This window comes from Lissotriton helveticus, chromosome 6, assembly GCF_964261635.1.
Source record: "Lissotriton helveticus chromosome 6, aLisHel1.1, whole genome shotgun sequence".
In the NCBI taxonomy this organism is placed as follows: domain Eukaryota; kingdom Metazoa; phylum Chordata; class Amphibia; order Caudata; family Salamandridae; genus Lissotriton; species Lissotriton helveticus.
The window spans coordinates 170234506-170259299 of record NC_136067.1 but is presented as its reverse complement, the minus strand read 5'-3'; the positions used below and the strand labels follow the sequence as shown (position 1 = coordinate 170259299).

Here is a 24794-nt window from a genome sequence, read left to right as displayed (position 1 = left end):
AGTCCGGGGGACTGGGCGCTGGTCCGGAAGCACATGAGAAAGAGCTGCTTGGATGTGCGCTGGAGAGGCCCATATCAGGTTACCTTGGTGACGAACACTGCAGTGAAGTGTGGAGGATTGCCGAATTGGGTGCATGCTTCTCACACCAGCCATGTTTCAGCACCCTTGGAAGAAACAGCTCCTTTCCCTAATGAAAATCCAGCTGAAGTGGCAGGGCCACAGGAGGGGACAAGCCAAGCTGTGAGGGTGTCTGAAGTAGCTGGTTGCTCACTAGACCGAGCTGAGGAGGGTCACAACAACAGCGACACTGAAACTGCCTCCAAAAGGGGAAGTTGCTATGAAAGTGGTCCGAGAAAAGTTGTGAGCAGGGTGAGCAAAGAGAAAGCAGGAGAACAAGCAGAGCAGTGGCCAGAGAGACAGAGGCGACTGAACTTGAGACTGGTCTCTGAGAGGGATCTTGCTCCCGTGTCTGAAGAGTCCGAGTCAGACGAAGGTGAAGAAGAGCAAGCTCGTGGAGGTCTGAGGAGATCAAGACAAAAGAGAGTGCCTTGCCGAAAGTATGCACCTCCAGAGAGGTCGTACGTTGTGACCGATGCCAGGAGTGCTGAGATCGGGGAGGCTGAGGGCAGTTACAGTGGTTAGTACCAGCCCTAACATGAAGTTGGATGTGGTGTTGTTAGTACCAGGACTCCAAATTGAAGGAGTGCTGACCATCACAGTTCCGAACTCTCCGATTCTAAGCAGAATTCATAACTTGATCTTGAATAGACTGATATTCCCTACCTTTGGAACTGAGATACCATCTCATGAATCTATTGTTCTTCGTCTTGAACTTTTGCAGCATGTTCTAGAAGCTGTTGGAGCAAATGTTATTTTGGATTAAAGAGATGATGCTGTAAATAAGCTGAATTAGATAACCTAGGTCCGAGTGGAAGAAGAAGAAACTTAGGGACTTTCCAAAGAGGACGGAGTAGGGTGAAGGTTGTCTTTTGTTTGCTGTAAATAAGACACTGAAACAAAAAGGGGACTTCCAGCTTTCCGAGGTGTGGCTCGAGTTGGTTCTCAAGCAATTGAAGGAGGAAAAAAGAGACTTTTGAGCGTTTCTTGCTGAACGAATAAGCTGGAAATATTTCTGAGACCATGGAGGCTGGAAACCCAAATCGTAAGGCTAGGTGCATAGTAGGCACACTTGTAGGAGGAGTGATACTCTTCATAATTCTAGTAGTTGTAGTTTCAGATTAAGCACCACATGAGCAGGCAGTGGAGGTAGAGGGAACACCTACACCTACTACTCCTAGCAAAAAAAGAGGTCAGAATAGGAGACGAAAGAGATTTGCTACTAGAGGAGAGTCGTAGGTTACACGCAGATCTGTCTGCAGGTGAGTTTAAGCTTAATGTGTATGCGACGTTGTTGTATGAGTATATTGATGCAATGGATGCAAAAGACTGTTATGTGTGTATGCAGTTGCCAGCTTCAGTGGATGAGGGTATCAGATACCATCATCTTCCACTGACATATAGTATTTCATGTAGTTTGCTGCTTAGCGTTTGCTATAGACAAAACCTTTTTGAGTATTTCTTTTCGAATTATGATGCAGTTCTTCCTGAAGTGCCAGCTTATAAGCATTTGAATAAGTATGATTACTACATATCAGAAGATAGACTTAGAACGTATTTCATTCCGACTGAAGAATTGGATACAGCTTATGCTCATCGCCATAATCTGAGGTGCCTGTTGTAAAAAAGTCCACATTTGTAAAGCGCACAATCACCCGTAAGGGTCTCTAGGCGCTGGGGGGCCGTCGGGAAGATTAAGCGAGCTATTGCCCAGAGTCACATGGTGCTGGGCTAACCTGCCGCCGGAGCCGGGGATCGAACCCTGGTCCCCAGATTCCAACGTCAGTCGCCCTGGCCGCGGCGCCACAATAAATTTATAGATCCAGCAGAAAATAGATACAGGAAACAAAAGCAGTTGCGAGATTCCGGACAGGGTAGAGTAGATTGGACAGATGAAGAGAAGTTAGACAAGTCGAAGGGGAGTTATGGTCCGATAGCTCTAGGTGAAGTGCAGAAGGGATAGTTGTGCATAAGTAGACCACAGACCTATTATGAGAATGTCAATGTGGGGCAGACCACATGTGAGCATACCTTTACATTGGAGTATTACGCAAAGGACTTTTTGCAAAGTGTAGTACAGATAATTCCAACTGTGTATTTTGTTTGTGGGAAGAATGCCTATGTGCGATTGTCTGAGAAATGGTATGGTACATGTTATTTAGCAATAATTTTTCCCAAGATTTATCATACAGAAGATTTAGAGCTCTTAGAAGGAGGACAGCATGTCAGAGTGATGCGAGGTGAAAGTGCAGCAGCTGTGGTTGGAGATTTTTGGAGCAATGAAACCAAGCTTGGGAGTGATTTTGAATGATGTGAAGATTAGAAGGTTGGCGACTGTTGTGGACGAATTGTCAATGAATATAGCTAATTCATTGGTGTTGATTGAAGGAAAGATGTTATTGATAAGGACGATGGTTTTGCAAAATTGTCTTGCTTTAGACTTCCTTCTGGCAAAAGAGGGAGTAGTCTGCAAACTTTTGAAAGTCCAAGAGAGCTGTACTTATATACCAGATAACAGCAAGGATCTGGAGAAATATATAAGTAACATCACTGCAATTCATTAAGAAATGGAGGATTTGATTGAAGAAACTGTGTGGGAAAAAGTTGGTAAGGGTTTTGGTAAAGTGGGGAGTTGGCTTGCGAACCTTGGAAAAGGGTTCCTTGGCTAGGTTTTGAAACCCCTTGTTATAGTTGTGGCATGGATGATTGGATTGAAGGGTTTGATAAGAGCTTACAAGTGGTACAAGTCTAGCAGATTGGAGAGATCACTGAGGGTGCAAGAGAATGGAGAGGCTGCAGGATAGTCAATATTGTAAACTTAAGAACATGGAAATGCTCAGGAGAGGAAGAGTGGTAGCAAGTTCTGTTTAAGTTGGTTCTTTTGCCAAGAATAGTGTAGTTTGTGATGACACAAGTCATCAAACGGGGGGACTGATAGAGCGCCATGTTATTCTGAAAATTGTAGGGGTGCACTATAATCACCCGTAGTCAGTACCTGCATATTTAGAGGACTGTATTAACGTGTGATTCTTAGAAATGTAGAACTAATCAAGAGTATTGCAAGTTGTAGAAGTGTGCTCATATCATTTGAAGACTAATGTAGTGCTTTAATCAAGAATATGCCTTAAGTAACCTAGAAATTATTGCTTCATGTGTAAAATGTTGTATTAGGTTTGAACGTGCCATATTAAAGTTGCACGCGTAGGTTGATACTGAAGAGGAAAATGGTGTTCTAACATGAGAAGGAATAATGTTTTAGAAATGCAATAGGATCATGCTTTTAGAATGGGTTTAAATGTAATGCGTGTGTTGTAGCATTAGAAATGCATTTAAAGTGTAAAGGCCTGAGACATGAAAGCGCCAACAGAGGCCTAACTGTATCTTCTTAGCTTAGCTAACATGAAGACTTGAAGAGTGTAATTTTACCTTGGAAAGGGCTCCTATTCGCAGCTGAATTCGAATTGTAACTTAGAGAGTGTGCAAGGTTGTTTCTCATGCATTTCTGTTGCAGGTGCAAGGACACAAAGCTTCTGAAGTAGAATGATCCATTGTTTAGGAGTTAAATTGGTAGGAGTGAGAATGAAGGGAGTATACTAGAATGCAGAGATGCAACATTTGGCGGAGAAGGTACCTGGGACCCAAGGACACAGAAACGGTTTTTGGAAGAGGATGGATTCTCAGTGGAAAACTCCAGAAGCAGGCACCTGCCCAGAGGGGGTGTGACTAAGGTGTGTCTACTGTTTTGGGGATTTTGTATTAGGGAAAGTGCCCCGAGAGAGGTAAGTCAGTCTAGTTGGAGATGCAGTTAGAGTAGGGGTCTTGTGTTTATAGTGGGAACTAGGCATGAGAAAGGAAGGAGCCCCATTAAAAATATTACTAGAAAAACATAAAACAACTTCCAGTAAGGAAGAAAACTCCTACAGAAGTAGGTCTCACCCGCTGTTCTCTTGTTCAAAATTGCATGCAAGCCCCGCATCGCTGCTTCACAGACATCACCAATGTTGAGATCTTATTTCATCGATCCTGTCGACTACGCCAGTGTAGCAGTTGAAGTAGGTCATGTAATGAAGAATCACGATGCTGATGTATTGCCAGTTTAAGTAAGTTTGGTAAGAAAGAAAATCCCATCCATCTCACAGTCAGAAGTTTCCTGGAGTAATTGACTCTACTTCAAACCCTCACATTCTCTTACCTGAGCACTCCACTCTAGATGACATAACAGCGTTCCATGCTTAGGCTGACACAGGTTGCTAGGTTATGGTTTACAAGCGGACCACATAGTTACCACACTATGCCCACTAGGAAGATTGAAGCAAATGGATGTTCGGAAATACCTGAATCTGGGGGGCAATGGGCAAATTCTAGGTATTTATATACATATATAACTCAGAATGCTGGTTTATTTATCAGGAGTATCAAGACTTTTAAACAAATGGTAAGAGATATCTTTGGAAGTGGGAGGATGTGTTACTGGCTACCATATACAGAGCCCTCAGGCAGGAAAAAGGGGTCAGCACTGCTGCTGATGATAGAAGTATGGCTCACCCGCTAATTGAAAGACAATAGGCTGAGATGCTTAAGACTTGTCTGGGTGTACAAATAAGTCTCTAGTAACCATCATTTTAAATGAATGTATGTCAATACATCGCATAGTAATACCACGCATGCCATTACAAAGCGGGTATTACTACGCAATGCCAATGACATCGCATACCATTACATCGCATACTTTTACCACAAGGATGCCTTTACCACGCATGCCATTACAACTCAAAGGCATGCGTGGTAAAGCCATATTTGTGGTAAAAGTATGCAAGGTAAGTGACATCCCTACCCCTACAACTACACAACACACTACTCCCACCCCTACACTACCCCAATCCAAAAACACTACCACACTACACTACCCACACTACTCCCACTCCTACACTACCCTAAACCCTAAACCACTACTATACAACCCACACTACTCCCACCCCTACACTACCCTAAACCCTAAAACACTACTACGCTACCCACACTACTCTCACCCCTACACTACCCTAAAACACTACTACGCTACCCACACTACTCCCACCCCTACACTACCCTAAACATTAAAACACTACTTCGCTACCCACACTACTCTCACCCCTACACTACACCTTAAAACACTACTACGCTACCCACACTACTCTCACCCCTACACTACCCTAAAACACTAATACGCTACCCACACTACTCTCACCCCTACACTACCCTAAACCCTAAAACACTACTATGCTACCCATACTACTCCCACCCCGACACTACCCTAAACCCTAAAACACTACTACGCTACCCACACTACTCCCACCCCTACACTACCCTAAACCCTAAAACACTACACAAACACTACTACTCTACCCTAAACCCTGAACACTACACTACACAAACACTACTACACTACAACCTAAATCACTACACCACATAAACACTACAACACTACCCTAAACACTAATACACTACACTAAACACTACACTACCCTAAAACCAAAATCACTACACTACATAAACACTACACTACCCTCCCAAATACACTACACTAAACAAACACGACAACACCACAACACACACTAAAACGTTTTAAAAAAAACACACACAACACAAATATAACCACACTACTTTTAAACGACCCTAAACCCTACAAAAGTAACCCCCACCCCATGCACAAACCCCCTTACACCTCTCTGCTCCAGCGTCACCGTCGGATCCTGCTTCCTCCTTCCTGCTTGCTGCACGTTGTTGTGAGGAAACAGCCTAAGTTTCCTCACACGGCCACAGCAGACGATCTTCTGAATAATGTACGACCCACATGGCATGAAGGGCGAAATGTAGCACACGCCCCCAGCGTTTCTCACGCCCCCAGCGTGCCCCTTGATGCGGCGCAATTGCGTTCATATGGCATGAAGGCCGGACACACGCCCCCAGCGTTTCTCACGCCCCCAGCATGTTACGCCCCCAGCGTGCCCCTTGATGCTGCGCAGCAACGTAATTGGCGCTTGTATGTACGACTCACATGGCATGAAGGGCGGACACACGCCCCCAGCATTTGTCACGCCCCCAGCGTTTGTCACGCCCCCAGCCCACGCCCACAGCCCACGATATGATGGCCGTACCACACACCCCCAGCGTTAGTCACGCGCCCAGAGCACAACGCAGACACGCCCACAAGGGACTACTTTGCTGGCACGGTTCTTTTACCTTTTAAATGTATATGGTGGCCGTCTGCATAGCATATGTCCTTCTGCTGCAACTGCCCTTTCCAACGCTGTATTGGGTGGTGTGATTGGTGCTGTGGTTACTGAGATTACCCGCCTCAAAGGTTTGGGCTCTCTCTTTATAATATTAGTATGGATGTTACAGTCAAAATATGAAATCCCGGTATTGTATAGAATGCATAGGTAATGTATAGAATGTCTGATGGTTTAGAGTCAAACTATGAAATATAAGTATTTTGTGAAAATGTTACATACTTTTGCTAGGCATTCTACACAATTCCTAGGCACTATACAGAATGACCAGTACCATTTACGCAAAGTGTTAAAAGGCCACAAGATGAGATTCCTAGGCATTCGGCAAAGTGTGAAATCCTGGTTTTGTATAGAATGCCTAGGTAATGTATAGAATGCCTGAAGGTTTAGAGGCAAACTAGGAAATGTAAGTTTTTTGTGAAAATGTTACATACTTTTCCTAGGCATTCTATACAATTCCTAGGCATTATACAGAATGACCAGTACCCTTTACGCTAAGTGTTAAAAGGGCTCAAGATGAGAAGCCTTTATTAATTAATACGCATTTGAAACTGAAAGAACAAAACTACGAAATAAAGCACAGGATATTCTTACCGGAAAACAATGAAAGCAGAACTGAGATTGAAGTACTTGTTACACTAAGAAAGGCCGGAGTAACACGTGGAATTGTACTCACTTTTATTCTTCACACAAAAACACCTTATATTTTTGCACTTTGATCTTGTACATACATTTCAACACTGAAAGAAGACTGCGAACAGAATATTGTTACCAGTGAAACACAAAGAAGAACTGGTATGACCTACTTGTTGCTGGCAGACAATCCGGCGAAGTATACAATGCCTAGGCAATGTATAAAATATCAATCATTTCATACTTTGACGTTCGATTTTCAGGCATTCTATACATTACCTAGCCATTCTATAGAATGCCGGATTTCACACATTGCCGGGCGGGAATAAAATGGCGGGATTAGGCGTATTATATACTTTGCCGAAAGACAGTCCGGCAAAGTATACAATGCCTAGGCATTGTATAAAATATCAATCATTTCATACTTTGACGTTCGATTTTCAGGCATTTTCAGGGCTTGTATACATTACCTAGGCATTCTATAGAATGCGGGATTTCACAATTTGACTGTAACATATATACTACCTATTAGCAGTCAGTAGGTAGTTATAGTTAGGACTTAGTTTCCATATGAAACATGTTTTTTGTTTTGCTTATAACTTTGGCGCGCCGTTTGATGAATTTTCATGAAACTTTCAAAACTACTTTGCCAGTCACGTTAGCTGCTGTCTGTAAAGTTTCAGGTTAATTCGTTAACCACTGAATGGAATTACACTAAATATGGCAGAAAGCTAGATCTTGGTAGAGAAAGAGTGCTTTTTGTAATTTAGTGTAAATCTGTTGAGCAGTTTTGGAATTATTAAAGTAAAAATATTTATGTATATCTAGTGCCCCATATCCGCCGCAGATTAACGTACCAGCAGCAATGCTATGATTGGCTGGCGCAACCTGAGAGGAAAGTTGCCACCGTTTTGTTCATCAAGACTCGGTTCCCAGCAATGAAAAATAAATTTGAAAGTGATAGAAGGGGTAAGGGTAGAGGTACTCTGACCCATGAGTCTGATGGAGGGATCTGTGTGGGACCCCTCATGAGCAAAGAAATTGCCCTAAAGTTTTTTGACTGCATCAGTATCTGTGGATCCACCCAACTCCTCACATACACATACACCCACTCACAGACTCACACACGTACTCACACACTCACTCACAAACCCACTACAACCCCCACACAAAAACTCACACACCCATACCGCCACTCACAGACTCACAGAACCACACACACGTTCACTCACAGACCCACACAGCACTCACACCCACCCATACAGCCACTCACACACCCACTCACAGAACTTTATAGTTATCTGAAGTAACTATAACTCATGCCCTAAGGTAACTATAACTTGCACTCTCACCATGCACTGCTAATTATCCCACATATTACATGACTCGTGACATCTTCTATGACATCATTGATAATATCACTGCAATATATGCAATGACATTTTCGATGAGAAAACTTGTGCACGGCAGGGGCGCGAGTTATAGTTACCTTAGGCCACCATTTTAAAAACTCACAAAGCTTGATATACTTGCTCCTGGAGTCACAGTACTTGGAACCGAAATCCTTAGTAGGAATCTCATGTTTCATGCAGATCTGGTAAGTGAGGTTGTGTTTAGGTGGCAGGGTGAAAAACGAATTGAATTGCTAATAACTTTGGAGCAGTCTTATGGATCTGCACTGTACTTGGCAGACACTTACCATGTTCAGGTTACTATTGTTATTTGCAAATTCACAAAGGGGGCAACATTTAATTAGATTGTCAAAAAATACAGATTTTCCCATTTTAACTCCCATAGGAATCTTTGCTGTTTGCTACAGAAAAATCCTGAACAGACTTACCCCCAACTTGGTATGAAACTAGAATTTTACTCAGACAAATGCCTTTGGTTGGTTTGGGGAAATCTGTTTTGTAGTTTCCTACACACTTGCATTACACTAATGTATTTGGGGGCTTCAAAGAGTTAAAACTTAAGATATATCTGGTCATCTAAACTGTGAACAGTCCTGGATCTAACTGTGGACCTATATTTAAAAAAATAAAAGTCCTCATTGGACAAGGGAGGTTTGTACTTTTGATGTACAATCCGGGTCTGCGAACCCTTAGAAATATTAAACAAAAAATGCAATACCAGCCCACAGGCCAGGACCTAAAATCAAACCCCTCTACGTACGGCCAAAGGCTGTGAGAACTGATGTTGGTTGCCTGGAGCAAAATGGGTGGACTCTAGGCCAAGCCCTTCTAGCCATGCGCAGGGGGCTAGGCTATACTTTCATAGAAGGTGAATGCAGCACATGCTAAAGAAATCACTAGAAACACAGTTACAGTGAGTTATGATTGTACGTTAAATCTAAGAAAACACTCATGTTAATTTATGGTTAGGACTGCACTCAAAAACTCACACAACAGACAGGCAAGCCATGTCATGTCTCACACACCAAGCACAATTCTCATGACCTCACCTTGAATGTGAAATATGCCATTATAAATGTCGGAAATGATCCTACAGGTGGGATTTATTTTTACTCAACATATTTTATACTCTCAACATTGTGAAAGAGATGATTATGAACGTATTATTTATTGGTTTGTTTAAAAATGTAATGTTAATTAACTGTGTTGTGCTTTTAGGTGTTCTTACTTTTTGGTACAAATATTGTGAGGTCATTAGATTTGATTTTGGATCTGTGAAATATGGGTTTTGCCAGCCCTTATACCACTCTGCAGAGCTTTACCATTGTCAAGGCTACTAGGATTTTGCAGCATGGAGGACCAAATTATGTGGCAAGGTTATTTAAATTATGTAGCACAATTTCTGGCTCTATTATTTTTATCCATTTGAGCTAGAAACAACAGTTTTTGGGAACTGTGCATATTATGTTGCAAATGTAGTAAATCAATAATTAGGTTAATTTAAAAATACATCCTTGGTACCATGTGTAATATGGTCCTACATTGCCGTTTCGGGTTCTGGTTTTACTAACCACTCAACCTTCAGCCTTCTGGAATATGATGACACCAAAACCCATGGATGGCAATACTGAACTATATTACATTGTTACACAATACGAATACTACATATTTTCTCACACACATGCACACATGTATCTATGCCATGTCAATGAAAATAAATGTGGCTCAGTGACATAAGTAAGTTAGAGTAACTGTACTAATAAACATAGATTTCAATATTTAGTACTTCAAATGTATTACCACTGTACAGCAGCATTGGCACAATATAAACACTATTTACAGCCTCATAGATTGCATATTGCAATTACTTTACATTTGTAAACAATTCTTCTAACAGTCATGGAGACTTTTACATTTATTTATTTATTTATTTATTTATTTATTTAAACACTTATTAAGCGCAGCGAAGGCCCATGGGCGTCTTGGCGCTAAGTATTTGCTGAAATCTGCCTTAGGGAGGGAAGTAATTATTGATCAAATAGCCACGTTTTAAGATGCTTTCGGAAGGACCACAGAGAGGGGCTGCTCTTTATAGATAATGGCAACGTATTCCAAAGCTTAGGTGCTGAGACGAGAAATCTTCTGTCGCCCCATGAGACCAATTTGGTACGGGGTATTTCCAGCTGGAGGAGGTCAGAAGACCTCAGGGATCTGGTGGGCCGATAGGGAACAAGTTGTTGCGTAAGAAAAGCTGGTCCCTGATTATGCAACGCCCTATAAACAATACACAAGGCTTTGAATTTAGCTCTGTTCCTGATGGAGAGCCAGTGAAGTTCTCTGATGGTTCCTGAGACTGATTGAAACTTGGGGACATCACCCAACAGTCTGGCAGCCGCATTTTGGATGGTTTGCAGCTTATTGAGAACTTTTTCTTGGGAATTCAGAAATAGGGCATTACAATAGTCCAAAGTGGACAGGACCAAAGAGGTGATCAGGGTTTTCCCAGCAGAAACTGGAAGGAAAGGGAGAATTTTTTTAATGATTCGTAGCTTATAAAAAGCAGAGGAGGCAATCTGACTTGCATGAGGGAAAAACGTGAGACGATCGTCAAACATGACACCTAGATTCCTCACTTTGCTGACAGGGGTAGGGGGAGGACCCATAGACTGTGGCCACCAGCGGGAGGACCATTCTGGGGTTAAACTTCCAAAGATGACCACCTCGGACTTATCCGAGTTCAATTTAAGGCAATTAGATGCCATCCAGTTCCCTATGGCCTGCATACCCAGGTTGAAGTTATCAGCGATTTTTTGGCCGTCATTTCTGATAGCCAAAACCAACTGAGTGTCGTCGGCGTAAGATGTAAGGCTCATCCCATGGGCACGAATGGTTTTGGCAAGGTCCGACACATATATATTAAATAGTGTCGGACTCAGGGATGAGCCTTGAGGTACACCGCACGGCAAGGACAGGGTGGTGGACTGAAAGGGCCCTATGGTGACTACCTGGGTTCTCTCAGCAAGAAAAGAGGCCAGGAGAGTCCTAGCCCTGTGTCGAATCCCCAGTGCTTCGACACGGTCGATCAGGATGGCATGATCGACCGTGTCGAATGCCGCTGATAGGTCGAGCAGTATCAAGACTGCTGTACCACCCGCATCACGAATGGTTCTGATGTCCTCAGTAGCCTTGATCAGGGCCGTCTCTGTCCCGTGATTTAGGCGGAAACCAAACTGGGAATCATCCAGTAGATTATGGGTTTCTATGAAGGCTGATAGTTGAGTATTTAGGGCCTTCTCAACAACTTTAGCCAAGATAGGCAGATTAGCAATTGGTCGATAGTTTTTAAGCTCGTTCCTATCTAGGTTATGTTTTTTTAGTAGTGGCTTTAATAGCGTCTTTTTGAGATCAGAGGGGTAAACACCTGTGTTAATCATTGTGTTACAGATGGTTGTAATAGCTGGTAGCAGTACTTCTGATACTGGGAGCAGTACTTTAAAAGGGCAGGGATCAAGGGCAGAGCCTGATTTAATGGATGACACAATGTCCCTAACCTGATTAATAGAGACCTCATTAAACTGGGAAAGAGATGGGCCAACCATGGAGGAGCTCACCATCTCAGGAGCAGTGTTTTGTTTTGTCTCTTCACAGTTGGCAAAGACAGCATAAATATCATTAACTTTATTGTAAAAATAATTGCCCAATGCATCACAGAATGATTGGGAAGGGGGGGGTTGTAAGTTAGGTAAGCATCCGGCCAACTGTTTGGTGGTCTCAAACAGAGCCTTGCTTGAGTTTTTAGAAAGTTCAATTTTCTCTGAAAAGAACTTCTTCTTAGCATCTAAGATCATGTTTTTATATATAGTGACCGATTGCTTATATGTTGTTTTAACCTCTTCGGAATAGTGTCTACGCCAGTTCCTCTCATTTCTCCGGCACAGCTGCTTTTGTGTCCTTAAAGTTTCCGAGTACCAGGGGGCAGAGGGGGATGATCTATTTCGGGAGCATTGTTTTAACTGAACCAGTAGAGTGGTCGCGGAAGCAACCCACTCGTTATATTGGGAAATAGCCATTTTAGCATCATTTGACAGAGGCGGACTGGTTTTAATCAGAAGCGATTGTAAACTATTACTGTCAAGATTTTTCCAATCCAGGAAGGTCTGGCGATGGTTGTCATTTTCCTTAGCTAATCCTGGGGCATAGTTGGTTAGGTTGGCCGTTATAACAAAGTGATCTGACCAAATGATGGGGAAGATGGCTGAGATCTGTAAGTCATTTAAATTCGTAAAGATGCCATCCAATGTGTGGCCTCCTTCATGGGTAGGGGCTTTCACTAGCTGGGAAAATCCGAAGGTTGTTAGACATGCCTGAAGGGCGGCAGTATCATTGTCTTCAATTTTATCAAAATGAAAATTAAAATCACATTAAATGTTACCATACTGCATACATTCAATCCTTGATTTGAGCTTCTGGTAAGTGTCTTCTTCAAAACTATATACATGGAAAAAAATGGCATGGCATAAACCATACAATATGCAATATGTTGTTTATTGCCATTGCTGAAGGAGAAGATAGACATCATGACATACTAGAGGTTTCACCTCTCACAAGTCATGGTTCCTTCCCAAAAATAAACCATAAACAGCCATTTTAATTCTTAATCAAAGACATATATTTCATCACCTGTTTTATTCACACACATTAAGTCACAGAGATATAACCAAAACAACCTATCCACTTCCCCTTACAAGAATCTTTTAGTGTATGGAAAGAAAATACGTATTACATTCTGAGAATGATTTAGTTGAACATAGATCCAACTACTACACACCTAGACAATGCGCCAAAACATTAACCAAGAAGGTACTATGTGTCTTCAAAAATGTTGCTTGCTCGTCGTGTCACAACTCAATGTAGGAGCAGGGGCATCTCTAGACATCTCATTGATTCTAGACACCCCGTAGGAAGTCATAGTGCCCTTCCAAATCAAATAAATCCTGTGGATGAGGTCTATGGGCCTGATTACGAGTTTGATGGTCCTCCTGTATCATCACCACCGCTGCACTGGTGGAGGACCGCCAAGCCCGTGGTGCACCCACCCATCAGATTCAAAGTTGAATCCCGGGCGGGCGGTGCTGCAGCAGCAGCTGTGTTAGGCTCATAGGAGAACCTTAACAGCAGACCGATGCCATGAGAATGCCTGCAGCACGTTCTTGTACGGTGTGGCATGCACCATGTCAAGCATGCCACAACGTGCAGGAACAAGGGTGTAATTCCAGGGGGGCACAACATGTGCTCCCGCATGCACTGTAGGCCCAGAATCAGCAAGGGGCCCTCTTAGGGGCCCCTTACCTGCATTTCTGCCACTCTTTTCATGGTGGGCTCCCGCCATGAAATGGGAGGTGGATATGCAAGTTGGAATATGCTTGGCAGTGCAGCATTGGCATATACCTTCTTTTCTTCAACGCCACTGCCGCGGGGTACTCAACCTCGGATCCTGGAAAAAGCAGTAGTCCTGTGGCAGTCCGGCCACCACACTCCAAATTCGGCAGGTGGACCCGCAGGGATGGTCAGACTGCCACCGCAAGTATGGCAGTCCCAGGACCGCCATACTCATAATAAGCTCCTATGTGTTTCGGCAAAGAGTCATTTGTTGCCTTTGTCAGGACAAACAAAACCTTCAATCTTCGTCTTTTGCCGCAACTACAAATGATAAGAATATTATGATTAAGAGGCACATGGGGTTGTAAACATAAAGGTAAAGTGCACACATAAAATTTATATTTTGAGTTTTTTTGGTGTCTTTACCTAACCATCTGCAAGCCATACACACACTTTGCAGCACCAAAGCAATGACAACTTTTTATGGTCTCAGAATTTTACCTTGCTCCGAAGGCTGGTTCGTGGAGGGACTGGACAGTTGTCTTTTACCCTGCAAGAGGCACCATAGTTTACTATTAAAATTCATAATTAGGTATCATGATTATGATTGGCATACAAAATGTAGGTGCAAAAGGATTCCACAAAGTTACATTTATAGGTTTGAAGTAATTAATATAGGCCTCAATGGAAGAGGTTAGAACCAGGACAAGCATCAAAATAGCCTCCTACTATTTATTCCCCAATTTCTCTGGTGACCCCGCCACTTCCTGCTCACCTAGTGCAGAAATTGTTTTGGCAGAGTCCCCCTTTGTAAGCCAAACTTTCTGTTTGGAATAGTCACATTAACCATGATGGCCCCAGAGAGAAAAATCCTTCAAATGTCTCAACCTGTGGTGTCAATAGTTAGATGATTCCTGAAGAAGGACTCCTGCTTTCGTGGTCCATCATCGGGGATCACAAAAATGATGACAAGTCAGAAATGCCACATGGCATGGTGAACCAGAGGTCACAGATTAATTTCCTCTGAGGGATCTTCTCTCATGTGTGCGGGAGCCATTTAGGGAGGAAAAATGTCTAAAACCATGCAGACGTGTGTACATTTAGGAGCACAAACATTGCTGGGATAGTAGAGCTGCTGCTACCCCCATGAGAGTGGTTCCATGAACTGGTGCCAAAATTTAAATGAGCCCCTATATACCTAACGCAAATGTCATAATAGTTTGTTCAATGGTCGAATATCTGGGAAATGACCAAAGAAGAAGTAGTAAATGAAACCCATTTCACAGAAACATAGAACATTCCTTTCTATATAAAAGCACACTTACAGTTTGATATAAATTCTTAGGGTCATAGATGAAGAAAGGAAGCCACTGCTGTGCTTCACTAAAAAGACTAATAAGTCTATCTGGAAAGATGTGCCAGCACCTTTTCCATTTGCCTGTGATTTAGGAAATCCCAAATGTTGTGATAAGAGTTAATTCAGACCCACAAAGAGAAAAAAAGGCTTCTTGAGTGTTGGCACTGTGGGCTGCTGCCAATGTGCCTGTTGAGCAGCTAACCCATAAAATACATTCCGTGACAGAGCTGCAGCTCTTGGAGTAATGTTCAAACTTAATGTCTAATTTATAAGTTGGCAGAAACGTTGCAACGGCGATGGAGTACTCTTTCCCCCAGTAAAACCGTCCGTCTGATTTACATGCGAGCAGACCTTTGGTGTAACAATGGCAGAGACTACTCTTTTTCCACCATGGCTTAATGGCTTAATGGAGTGAGGGCCGCTGGGATTGGACTTGTTTGTCCACCCACCTAGTTTAGATGGGCGGACATGGAAATCAGTTTTCACTGCCTATCACCACCAGGAAAAACCCTGGCGGTAAAGGTCGGTGAAAACTGCAAAATGCCCCCATCAACATGGGAAATAGCCCCCATGGCGAGTGGGCATTGTTTTGTTTTTTTCCCAAAAACTAAATCCTGCTTTGGTTTTTGAAAATAAAAAAAAATGGGAACGTTTGTCATACATCTGTGAAACTTTCAATGCATTTCTAAGAACCACCATGATGGTGGTTCCTAGAAATGCCAGACCGCTGGACCGACAGACATATCTAAATACAGCGGGCAGAGTACTCAGGGCATGGCAATGCCGAGGGATGACACTCTGTCCGCCAATTTAAAAATCGGGCTCTTATTTAGCAAGGTTTAGATGTATGATCATTTTTGATGATTGGAAAAAACTCAAGTTTCATAGAATGTATTCAAGAATAGCTTTGGTGCAAGTTAAATAGAAAACAGAAAATTTCCCAAGAAAGGAAAGGGTGGCCAAGATCTGTTGGAGATCCAGGCATTCCTAGGCTGCAATGACTGAATTGAATTCAAAATAAGACTGAGGGGAGAAGGTACTTTCTGAAGTCACCTAAAAGGAGAAATTAGTACAGAGGTCTGGTGTAAACAATTTTTCATCAAGGCAGGTGTCCAGATCCTGACCTACAAAGTTAAATAAATGCCAAGTATTCCCAAAGCTGGTGAGGAGGAGTCACATTTTCTTTATTTATTTATTTTTGAAATTTATAAAGCGCACAAATGCCCTGGGGCGTCTCGGCACTGCGGACGGTGAGCAGAATCAGTGGACAGGATTATTGGTTGAACAGCCAAGTCTATCATCCTTCTGAAGAGTGACAGCGACTGACAGGCTCTAATCTCCAGTGGGAGGGCATTCCAGAGTCTTGTCGCCGTTACGACAAAACGCCTGTCACCCCAGGAGACAGTTTTTGTGCGTGGTACAGTTAACTGACGAGCAGTAGAGGAGCGAAGCAGTCTGTTAGGAAGGTAGGTGGATAACTGATTTATTAGGAAATGGGGGCCTATTTTATGGGAGGCGTGTAGGCAATGCATAATGCCTTACATTTTATACGGTTCCTTACTGACAACCAGTTTATTTATTTTACACATTTGTTAAGCGCGCTGTTACCGAAAACGGTGTCCTGGCGCTGAGTGACCGCTAGAGTGTATAACGGAGTGGATTAGTGTGTGAATAGCCAAGTTTTCAAGGCCCTTCTAAAGGGCAGCAGGTCAGGAATCTGCCTAAGGGCCAGTGGGAGAGCATTCCAAGCCCTAGCTGCTCCCAGGGAGAAGCTCCTTCCTCCCCAACGGGCCTTCCTGACTTTAGGGACTAAGATCAGTCCTTGGTCCGAGGACCTAAGTGACCTGATCGGTTTGTACCACTGAAAGAATGCGGTCATGCAATGCGGGCCCACACCCTTCAGAGCTTTAAAAACTACACAAAGGGTCTTAAAGGCTATTCTTTTCCGCACGGGCAGCCAATGGAGCTTTACCAGCTCTTGTGCTACCGATGAGAATTTGGAAGTTCCCGTAATCAGACAGGCCGCTGCGTTTTGTAGGATTTGTAGTTTGTTTAACAGCCCCTGTTGGGCATTTAGGAGCAGGCTGTTACAATAATCTAGGCGGGATAAAGCCAATCCTGTTACCACGGTCTTTCTGTGTATGTCAGGGATAAAGGGCAGCACTTTTCGTATGGTTTTCAGGATATAGTGGATGGAAGAGGACCGGGCGTTTACTTGAGGCCTGAAGGAGAGAGTGTCATCCATCAGAACCCCCAGGTTTTTGACCTTAGTAACTGGGGAGGGGGGTGTCCCCATTTCTTCGGGCCACCATCTTGGGGACCAAAAATTATCTTTGGCCCCAAATAGCAGGACTTCAGTCTTCGCTGAGTTCAATTTCAGACAGTTTTCTCCCATCCAATTGCTGACCTCCCGCATACAGTACTTGAACCTGTCCGCTGTGTCATCCACTCCACCCGGTAGCAGAGACACTACGATCTGTGTGTCATCTGCATACGATGTTACAGTAAAGCCGAAAAATCTTATAACTGGCGCCAGGGTGGAAACGTACACATTGAAAAGGGTCGGGCTCAAGGACGAGTCCTGAGGGACTCCACATGGCAGGATGAAAGGGGCAGATTCATAGTCTCCCAGAGCCACCACCTGGGTCCTGCTGGCAAGGAAGGACTGCAAGATCTTAAGGGCCTTCCCCTGGATTCCGCAAGCCCCCAACCGGTCCACCAACAACCTGTGGTGGACCGTGTCGAAGGCTGCGGACAAGTCCAACATGATCAGGGCGCCTCTGCCCCCTGCATCCATCACTTGTCCTATATCTTCGGCAGATTTTATCAGAGCTGATTCTGTACTATGCCCTGGCCGAAATCCGTGCTGAGATGAGTCCAGACATTGTGCAGTCCCTAGAAATGCACTTAGCTGGGTGTTTATAAGACCCTCTATTATTTTAGCTGGTAAAGGTAACCTAGCGATGGGCCTATAGTTATTCAAATCGTCCCTATCTCGGTTGGATTTTTTAAGTAAAGGTAGGATCGATGCTTGTTTCCAGCGCGTAGGGTACTCACCACTTTCCAGCATGTTATTGAATAGTGGAGTGAGTCTAGCTGCTATGATGGATGGGACTGTTTTTAAAATGGTGGCTGGGCAGGGATCTCCCGGGGAGCCTGATTTAATCCTCTGAAACCGCATCCTGACCTCCTCCTCGGTGATAGGGGAGAAGTTGAGTAGTTTTCCAATATGGCAGTCAGTCTCTGAACTGTCTGGGTTCATCCATAGGGGATTGACCTTGACTAAGTGATCGAGGGAGTAAAAGATCTTCTCGACCTTATCTTGAAAGAATTTGGCCAGGTCTTCACATAGTTCCAGACTTGGGGGAATTTCCGCTGCTTTGGGGGCAGCAAGAGCTGTTACTGTGCAGAATAATTCCTTCGAGGAATTGCTCGCCTTCTGAATGCGAGTGGTGAAAAAAGCCTTTTTGGCTGATCGAATCATCTCTTTGTGGACTCCCAACTCTGCATTCAAGAGCTTTTTGTCCACCTCCTTATAATGTTTCCGCCAAATTCTTTCCAATTTTTTACATTCCACCTTGTGGTCTCTGATTTGTCCCGTGTACCAGGGGGCTGAAGGACTGGCGTGTGTAGAATGGTAAGTTTTAGGAGGTACTAAATGCGTACACGCCGCGTCTAGCCACTTGGTGTAACTCATAGCCAACTCCTCGACCGTGCCTGAAGAGTGCATTGGTGAGGAGATCAGAAGGTTCTTAAGGGCCTCACTGTCCATACTTTTCCAGTTTCTAATTATTCTAGGTGGGTTCTTGACCTTACTGGACCTGGGGGGGGCCTAGGGAAATGTAAAAGTAAATTGCGGCATGATCCGACCAGGAGACAGGGGCAACTGATGTGACCACTAAATTAGGGTGATTAGAAAAAATGCCATCGAGAATATGTCCCGCCTTATGAGTTGGGCCCATGACTTTTTGATATAGTTCTACTCCCTGCATTAGATCTAGGAGGTCTCGAGTATCTGTGTCTGACTTGCATTCCAAATGAAAATTGAAATCGCCAAGCATGGTAAATGATTTGGAGCATATAACTTCTTCTAACAGGTTCCCTAGGGTCGAGAAAGAAGGGGCCTTAGCCCCTGGGGGCCTATAGAGTAGGCAGCCTTTTAGTGTTTGATGGTCTGATAAGATGAGATTGAAGGCAAGTATTTCATCCTGGCCCCTAGATGCGGGTTTAAAACTCCCTCTCACTGAGTTATGGTAAATGACCGCCAGCCCACCACCTTTCTTTCCCTGCCTGTCCAATACAAAACAGTCATAGTTGGGGGGGGGTGGCTTTAACAATGTCCGGGCCGGAGGCTGCTTCCGTCCAGGATTCAGTTATAAAGGCCACTTCAACATTTGCCGCAAGTATCAAATCTGCCAGTTCAAGGCTGTGTTTTACCAGAGACCTGGCATAGAGCAGCATACAGTTTACTGTGGCCTGCTCTTTTCGGGGTAAGACAGTATCAGGGTTCTTAATCGTCTTACTGGGTTGCCATAAAACCAGGGGAAGCTTTTGCTTACAGCCCACACACTGATGGTAAATTGTCTGTGTGTCGGGGCACATTTCACGTATGATACAGCCTGAGGTTCGATTTGCGCCTCCCAAAGCCCATAGTGTACTCCGGCTATACGAGAGGCGGCTCGCTGATAACTGAATAGGCTCCATATGGCCAGGGGTTGAGGCCCTAGGCACGGGCCAGGCGCGGACGGTGTGCCCGTCCGCTGCGCTTCCTGGGTAATAGCATCATTTTGTACCGGCGAGGGCGTGAGGGCGGGGGGGGCTTAGCACTAGTCTGCTATCCCTACTCCTGCTCCTCACCCAAGATGGCGGGACCCCAGGCAGCGTCTACTCGGCTGTGATGGGGAGGTCTTGGCGAGATTCCGGGCAAGATGGGAGGGGTTTGAGTCTGCACCGGTCGGTCAGCCGTGGGGAAGGAACCACTCGGTCCCAGCACTAATTAGGCAACGGGTGAGTTAAAAAGCTTAAAATACTTTTTCAAAATGCAAATAGCAAAAAGCAGATCAAGTGCAAATAGCAAAGGCAGAGCGAGTTAAAATTATAAAGGGCGATAGAAAACAGCAGTCTCTCGCAGCACAGTCCCGGCTTTCCGCCTCAGGACGATTCAAGCCACATACCACACACAATAGCAGTCATTGGGGGCGTGAACTTGGTGATCTTTTGTACCGGCGAGGGCGTGAGGGCGGGAGGGGCTTAGCACTAGTCTGCTATCCCTACTCCTGCTCCTCACCCAAGATGGCGGGACCCCAGGCAGCGTCTACTCGGCTGTGATGGGGAGGTCTTGGCGAGATTCCGGGCAAGATGGGAGGGGTTTGAGTCTGCACCGGTCCGTCAGCCGTGGGGAAGGAACCACTCGGTCCCAGCACTAATTAGGCAACGGGTGAGTTAAAAAGCTTAAAATACTTTTTCAAAGTGCAAATAGCAAAAAGCAGATCAAGTGCAAATAGCAAAGGCAGAGCGAGTTAAAATTATAAAGGGCGATAGAAAACAGCAGTCTCTCGCAGCACAGTCCCGGCTTTCCGCCTCAGGACGATTCAAGCCACATACCACACACAATAGCAGTGGTACTTTTTGATCACTTGGGGGGTGGGTTTAAATTTGGGGGTCCCCGACAACATTCTGGCAGCCGCGTTTTGAACGGTTTGCAGTTTTTTAATAACCCTGCTTTGTGCATTAGCAAACAGCCCGTTGCAGTAGTCCAAGGATGAAATCACCAGTGTACTGACCAAAGTTTTGCCTGAGTTCACGGGGAGAAATGAAAGAATTTTTTAATCAGTCGAAGTTCGTGGAATGCTGCCGAGACCACCAGATTGACGTGGGGTACAAAAGTCAATCTATCATCGAACATCATGCCTAGGTTCCTAACCTTATGTACTGAGTTAGGTGGGGCACCTAAAGAAGGTTGCCACCAGGAACTGGACCATGAAGGGAATAGCTTACCAAAGATAATGACCTCTGTTTTATCGGAGTTCAATTTTAGGCAATTACTGGCCATCCAGTTACTGATGGCCAGAATGCCCTCTTGAAAGCTGGCTGCTACCTTCTCTTCATTGTTTTTAACCGCGAGCACCAACTGGGTGTCATCCGCATAGGATGTAAGGCCCATCCCATGTGCCTTAATGACTCTAGCTAGGTCCGACACATAGATGTTAAAAAGTGTCGGACTTGGGGATGAGCCTTTTGGAACTCCCGCACGGTAACGTCAGATGGGCGGAATGGAAAGCGCCCAGAGTCACCGTCTGGGTCCGGTTGGAAAGAAAGGATGACAGTAGTTCTTTTGCCTTGTCTTGGATACCCATTGTAGTGACACGGTCGATCAAGGTGGAGTGATCGACCGTGTCAAAGGCAGCTGACCGATCTTACAATATGAGCACAGCTGTGCCTCGCTGGTCCATAATAGTTCTTATATCTTCTGAGGCTTTGATTAAAGCTGTTTCTGTGCCATGTGCTTTTCGAAATCCAAATTGTGTGTCATCTAACAAGTGATGGTCTTCTATGTATTTTGAGAGTTGTTTGTTTATAACCTTTTCAACCACTTTGGCCGGGAAAGGTAGGCTAGCTATCGGCCTATAGTTCTTGATGTCCTCCGGATCCAAGTGTGTTTTTTTTAGAAGTGGTTTTAAAATGGTTTTCTTCCATGAGGTGGGGTAAATTCCAGATGTGAACATGGTGTTGCAGATTTGTGCTAATACTGGAGCTATTAGGTCCACGACAGGGGCAAGAACCTTAGATGGACAAGGGTCATTAGCTGATCCAGCTTTAATAATGCTCATTATCTCGGCGATTTGATCCCCAGTAACTGTTTCAAACTGAGCGAACAGGTGGTCTAAAGGATTCATAGATGTGGACTGTATGTTATGATTAGTATGTGCTGAGAATTCAGAGTAGATCGTATTTACTTTCTCGTAAAAATAATCCGCTAATGAGTTGCACAGAGATTGTGATGGAGTGGGAGCAGCCACTAGTAATCGGCCCACCAACTTATTGACTACTTGGTAGAGTTGTTTATTTGAGTTTTTAGCTATTTCGATTTGAGCTGTGTAGCATTTGCTTTTTTCCTGAATAATCATAATTTTATATTTGGCCAATTCTTCCTTATAGCGAGTTTTATCTTCATCAGCGTAGAGTTTGCGCCAGTGTCTTTCACGATTTCTACACACCTGTTTTTGTTCCCTGAGAGAGTCTGTAAACCAGGGCGATGGAGCCAGTTGGCATATCTGGAGGTGGCTATGTTTGAGTTAGATGGAACCTCAGGAAGAGTGGAAGATAGAAGAGTTTTAAATTGTTCGTTATCTATGTCTTTCCATACCTTAAATACCTCAGGACTAGTTGTCGACACATTAAGAAGTGAGTTATTATCAGGTAATATGTTAAATATAATTGCATGGTGATCAGTCCATGCTAGAGGCAGGATGTCTTTTACAAGAACGTTTTTTGAGTTAGAGAATAAGCCATCCAAGGTATGGCCTGCCTCATGAGTGGCCTTCGTGACTAGCTGTACTAGGCCCATAGAGTCCAGGTCGTCTACTAATAACGAGATAGTGTCATTATGATGTGTATTTTCCAGGTGGAAATTGAAATCACCTAAAATAGTGAAAGAGTCCTCCTCCACTAAGGATTCAATCAGATTGTTAAGAGTGGCTAGGAATTCTGTCCTTGTTCCTGGGGGTCGGTAGAGCAGAATTCCTTTGGAGGTTTGAAAGGGGGTTAGCGAAAAAGAGAATTGAATAGCTTCACACGTTGAGGATGGAACGTGGACTATTCTAGTAAAAAGATTGTTTCGCGAGATTATCGCCAATCCACCTCCTTTTTTGTTTACTCTATCCTGTCTAAGGGATACATAGCCTTCAGGAGTGGCTACCGCCAGATCTGGTCCATGTTTCTGTGATGAACAGTAGGTGAATGTTACCGTCAGTGATCAGGTCTGCTATTTCTTGCTTATGTTTGCTCAAGGAGCGGGCATTAATGAGTGCAGCTACTATGGTCGGTGCCTTGTTGTTGTCAATAACACAGGTGATGGTAATCTTTCGGCTGGGTATTATGGATAGCTTAAAATAACAGTGGGGGCATTATGTTTTCTGTTTTTTGGCTGGGTCATCGAATACCAGAGTGGTACAGGTATTATCAATTTTCAGCTCAGTGAAGATCCAGTCATCACTGGGGCTTCGCGTTGGCAGTTGTCGCTGTCTGTCATTGCTGCACCATGAAGTACGGGTATTGTGTTGCCGTCGTTGTGAACAGTCGCTGTCAATGAAAAGAGAAGGTCTCACCGGAACTCTGCATTGGGGGTGGTCACGGGCGGCAGAGTTGCGGTGCAAGCGGGTCTGTTCGGGGTTATGTGGTGCCCAAATCAAGGCAAGCAGGCACAGTCTTCCTTCTTCAGACAGCAAAAAAATCATTCAAACAGCAAGGTAGTCCTTTGGTATGAGGGCAGTTCTTCTTCAGATTCTTCTACAGTTCGAGGAGTGTTCTTATGAGTGGCTGTGGAGGTACACTATATAGGCCTGGTGCCAGCCTTTGTGTGGGGGACTCCCTGTTCTACCCCAACACTGGTTCTAGTAAATTCCTTCCCTTCCCTATTGTCAAGGCTTTAAAGTGTTTTGGATTACAAAATGCAGGGGAGGCCTGGTGTGTGTTGAAGGCAAAGCCCCTTGAAGGGTATGTGAGGCTCCGTACAACTCCTACCTAGTCATCCTGACAGAAGGGCACAGTTGGTTGGGACAAGAAAATTAAAACTTTCTAAAAGTGCAAGAGTAGTAACTTAAAAAAGTATGCATGTCCTACTTTTAAATCCAATGCACCCTGTTCTATGAGTCTTGAGGGCCTACCTTAAAGTTGACGGCTAAGTATTAAAAATGAAGGTTTAGGTCTGGCAAAAGGTTTATTTTGCTAGATCGTAATGGCTTTTTAAAACTGCACACAGCCTGCAGTGGCAGGCCTGAGACACGTTTTCCAGTGATACTTTAGTGGGTTTCGCAATTAGTGCTGAAGCCCACTAATTGCATTAAATTAACAGGCCCAGGGTACATTTAGAACCATATGCTAGGGTCTTACAAGTAAATTAAATACCCAATCAGATAGAGGCCAATTTTACCATGTTTTGGGGAGAGTGTAAAAGCATTTTGCCACAGCTTAGAATTGAAATAATTCTGCAGCACACATACAAAGAGGAAATCACATCTAATGATTTTTTATGTACAGAAAGGGTTCCCTTCCTGTACATAAACGATCATTGAAACAATTTCGTTTTTCAACTTCTATGTGTGCTAAGTAAGCACAGATAGAAGTTGAAAAACAGCATTTCATATTGTTTTTGTGCAGGAAGGGAACCCTTCCTGAACAAAAACAATCTCCCCACAATGCAGGCATCCTTGCACCATGGTGCAAGGGTGCTGGCGCATGGCAGCAGTTTGTGCGCCAGCACAGGGGGGAAGCACAGAGATGCAACATATTGTTGTAAATAGGTTGTATCCCTGTGCTTTGAATGTGACTTAGTGTGGGGCAGCCAAATGGCTTGTATTCCGCACTAAGTCACTTTCTTGTAAATCTGCCCCATGATTTTTCTTA

General features: G+C 44.1%; 1 protein-coding gene across 3 annotated transcripts in view; it reads right to left on the bottom strand.

The window, feature by feature from the left end:
• Positions 1-24794, bottom strand: part of BLK (BLK proto-oncogene, Src family tyrosine kinase) — a 410535-nt gene that overhangs the window by 193850 nt on the left and 191891 nt on the right. For all 3 annotated transcript variants that reach the window (XM_078647570.1, XM_078647568.1, XM_078647569.1), the window contains one exon: positions 14315-14363. In XM_078647570.1, coding sequence (XP_078503696.1) covers positions 14315-14363 — 49 coding nt within the window. The remainder of the gene's footprint in view (positions 1-14314; positions 14364-24794) is intronic.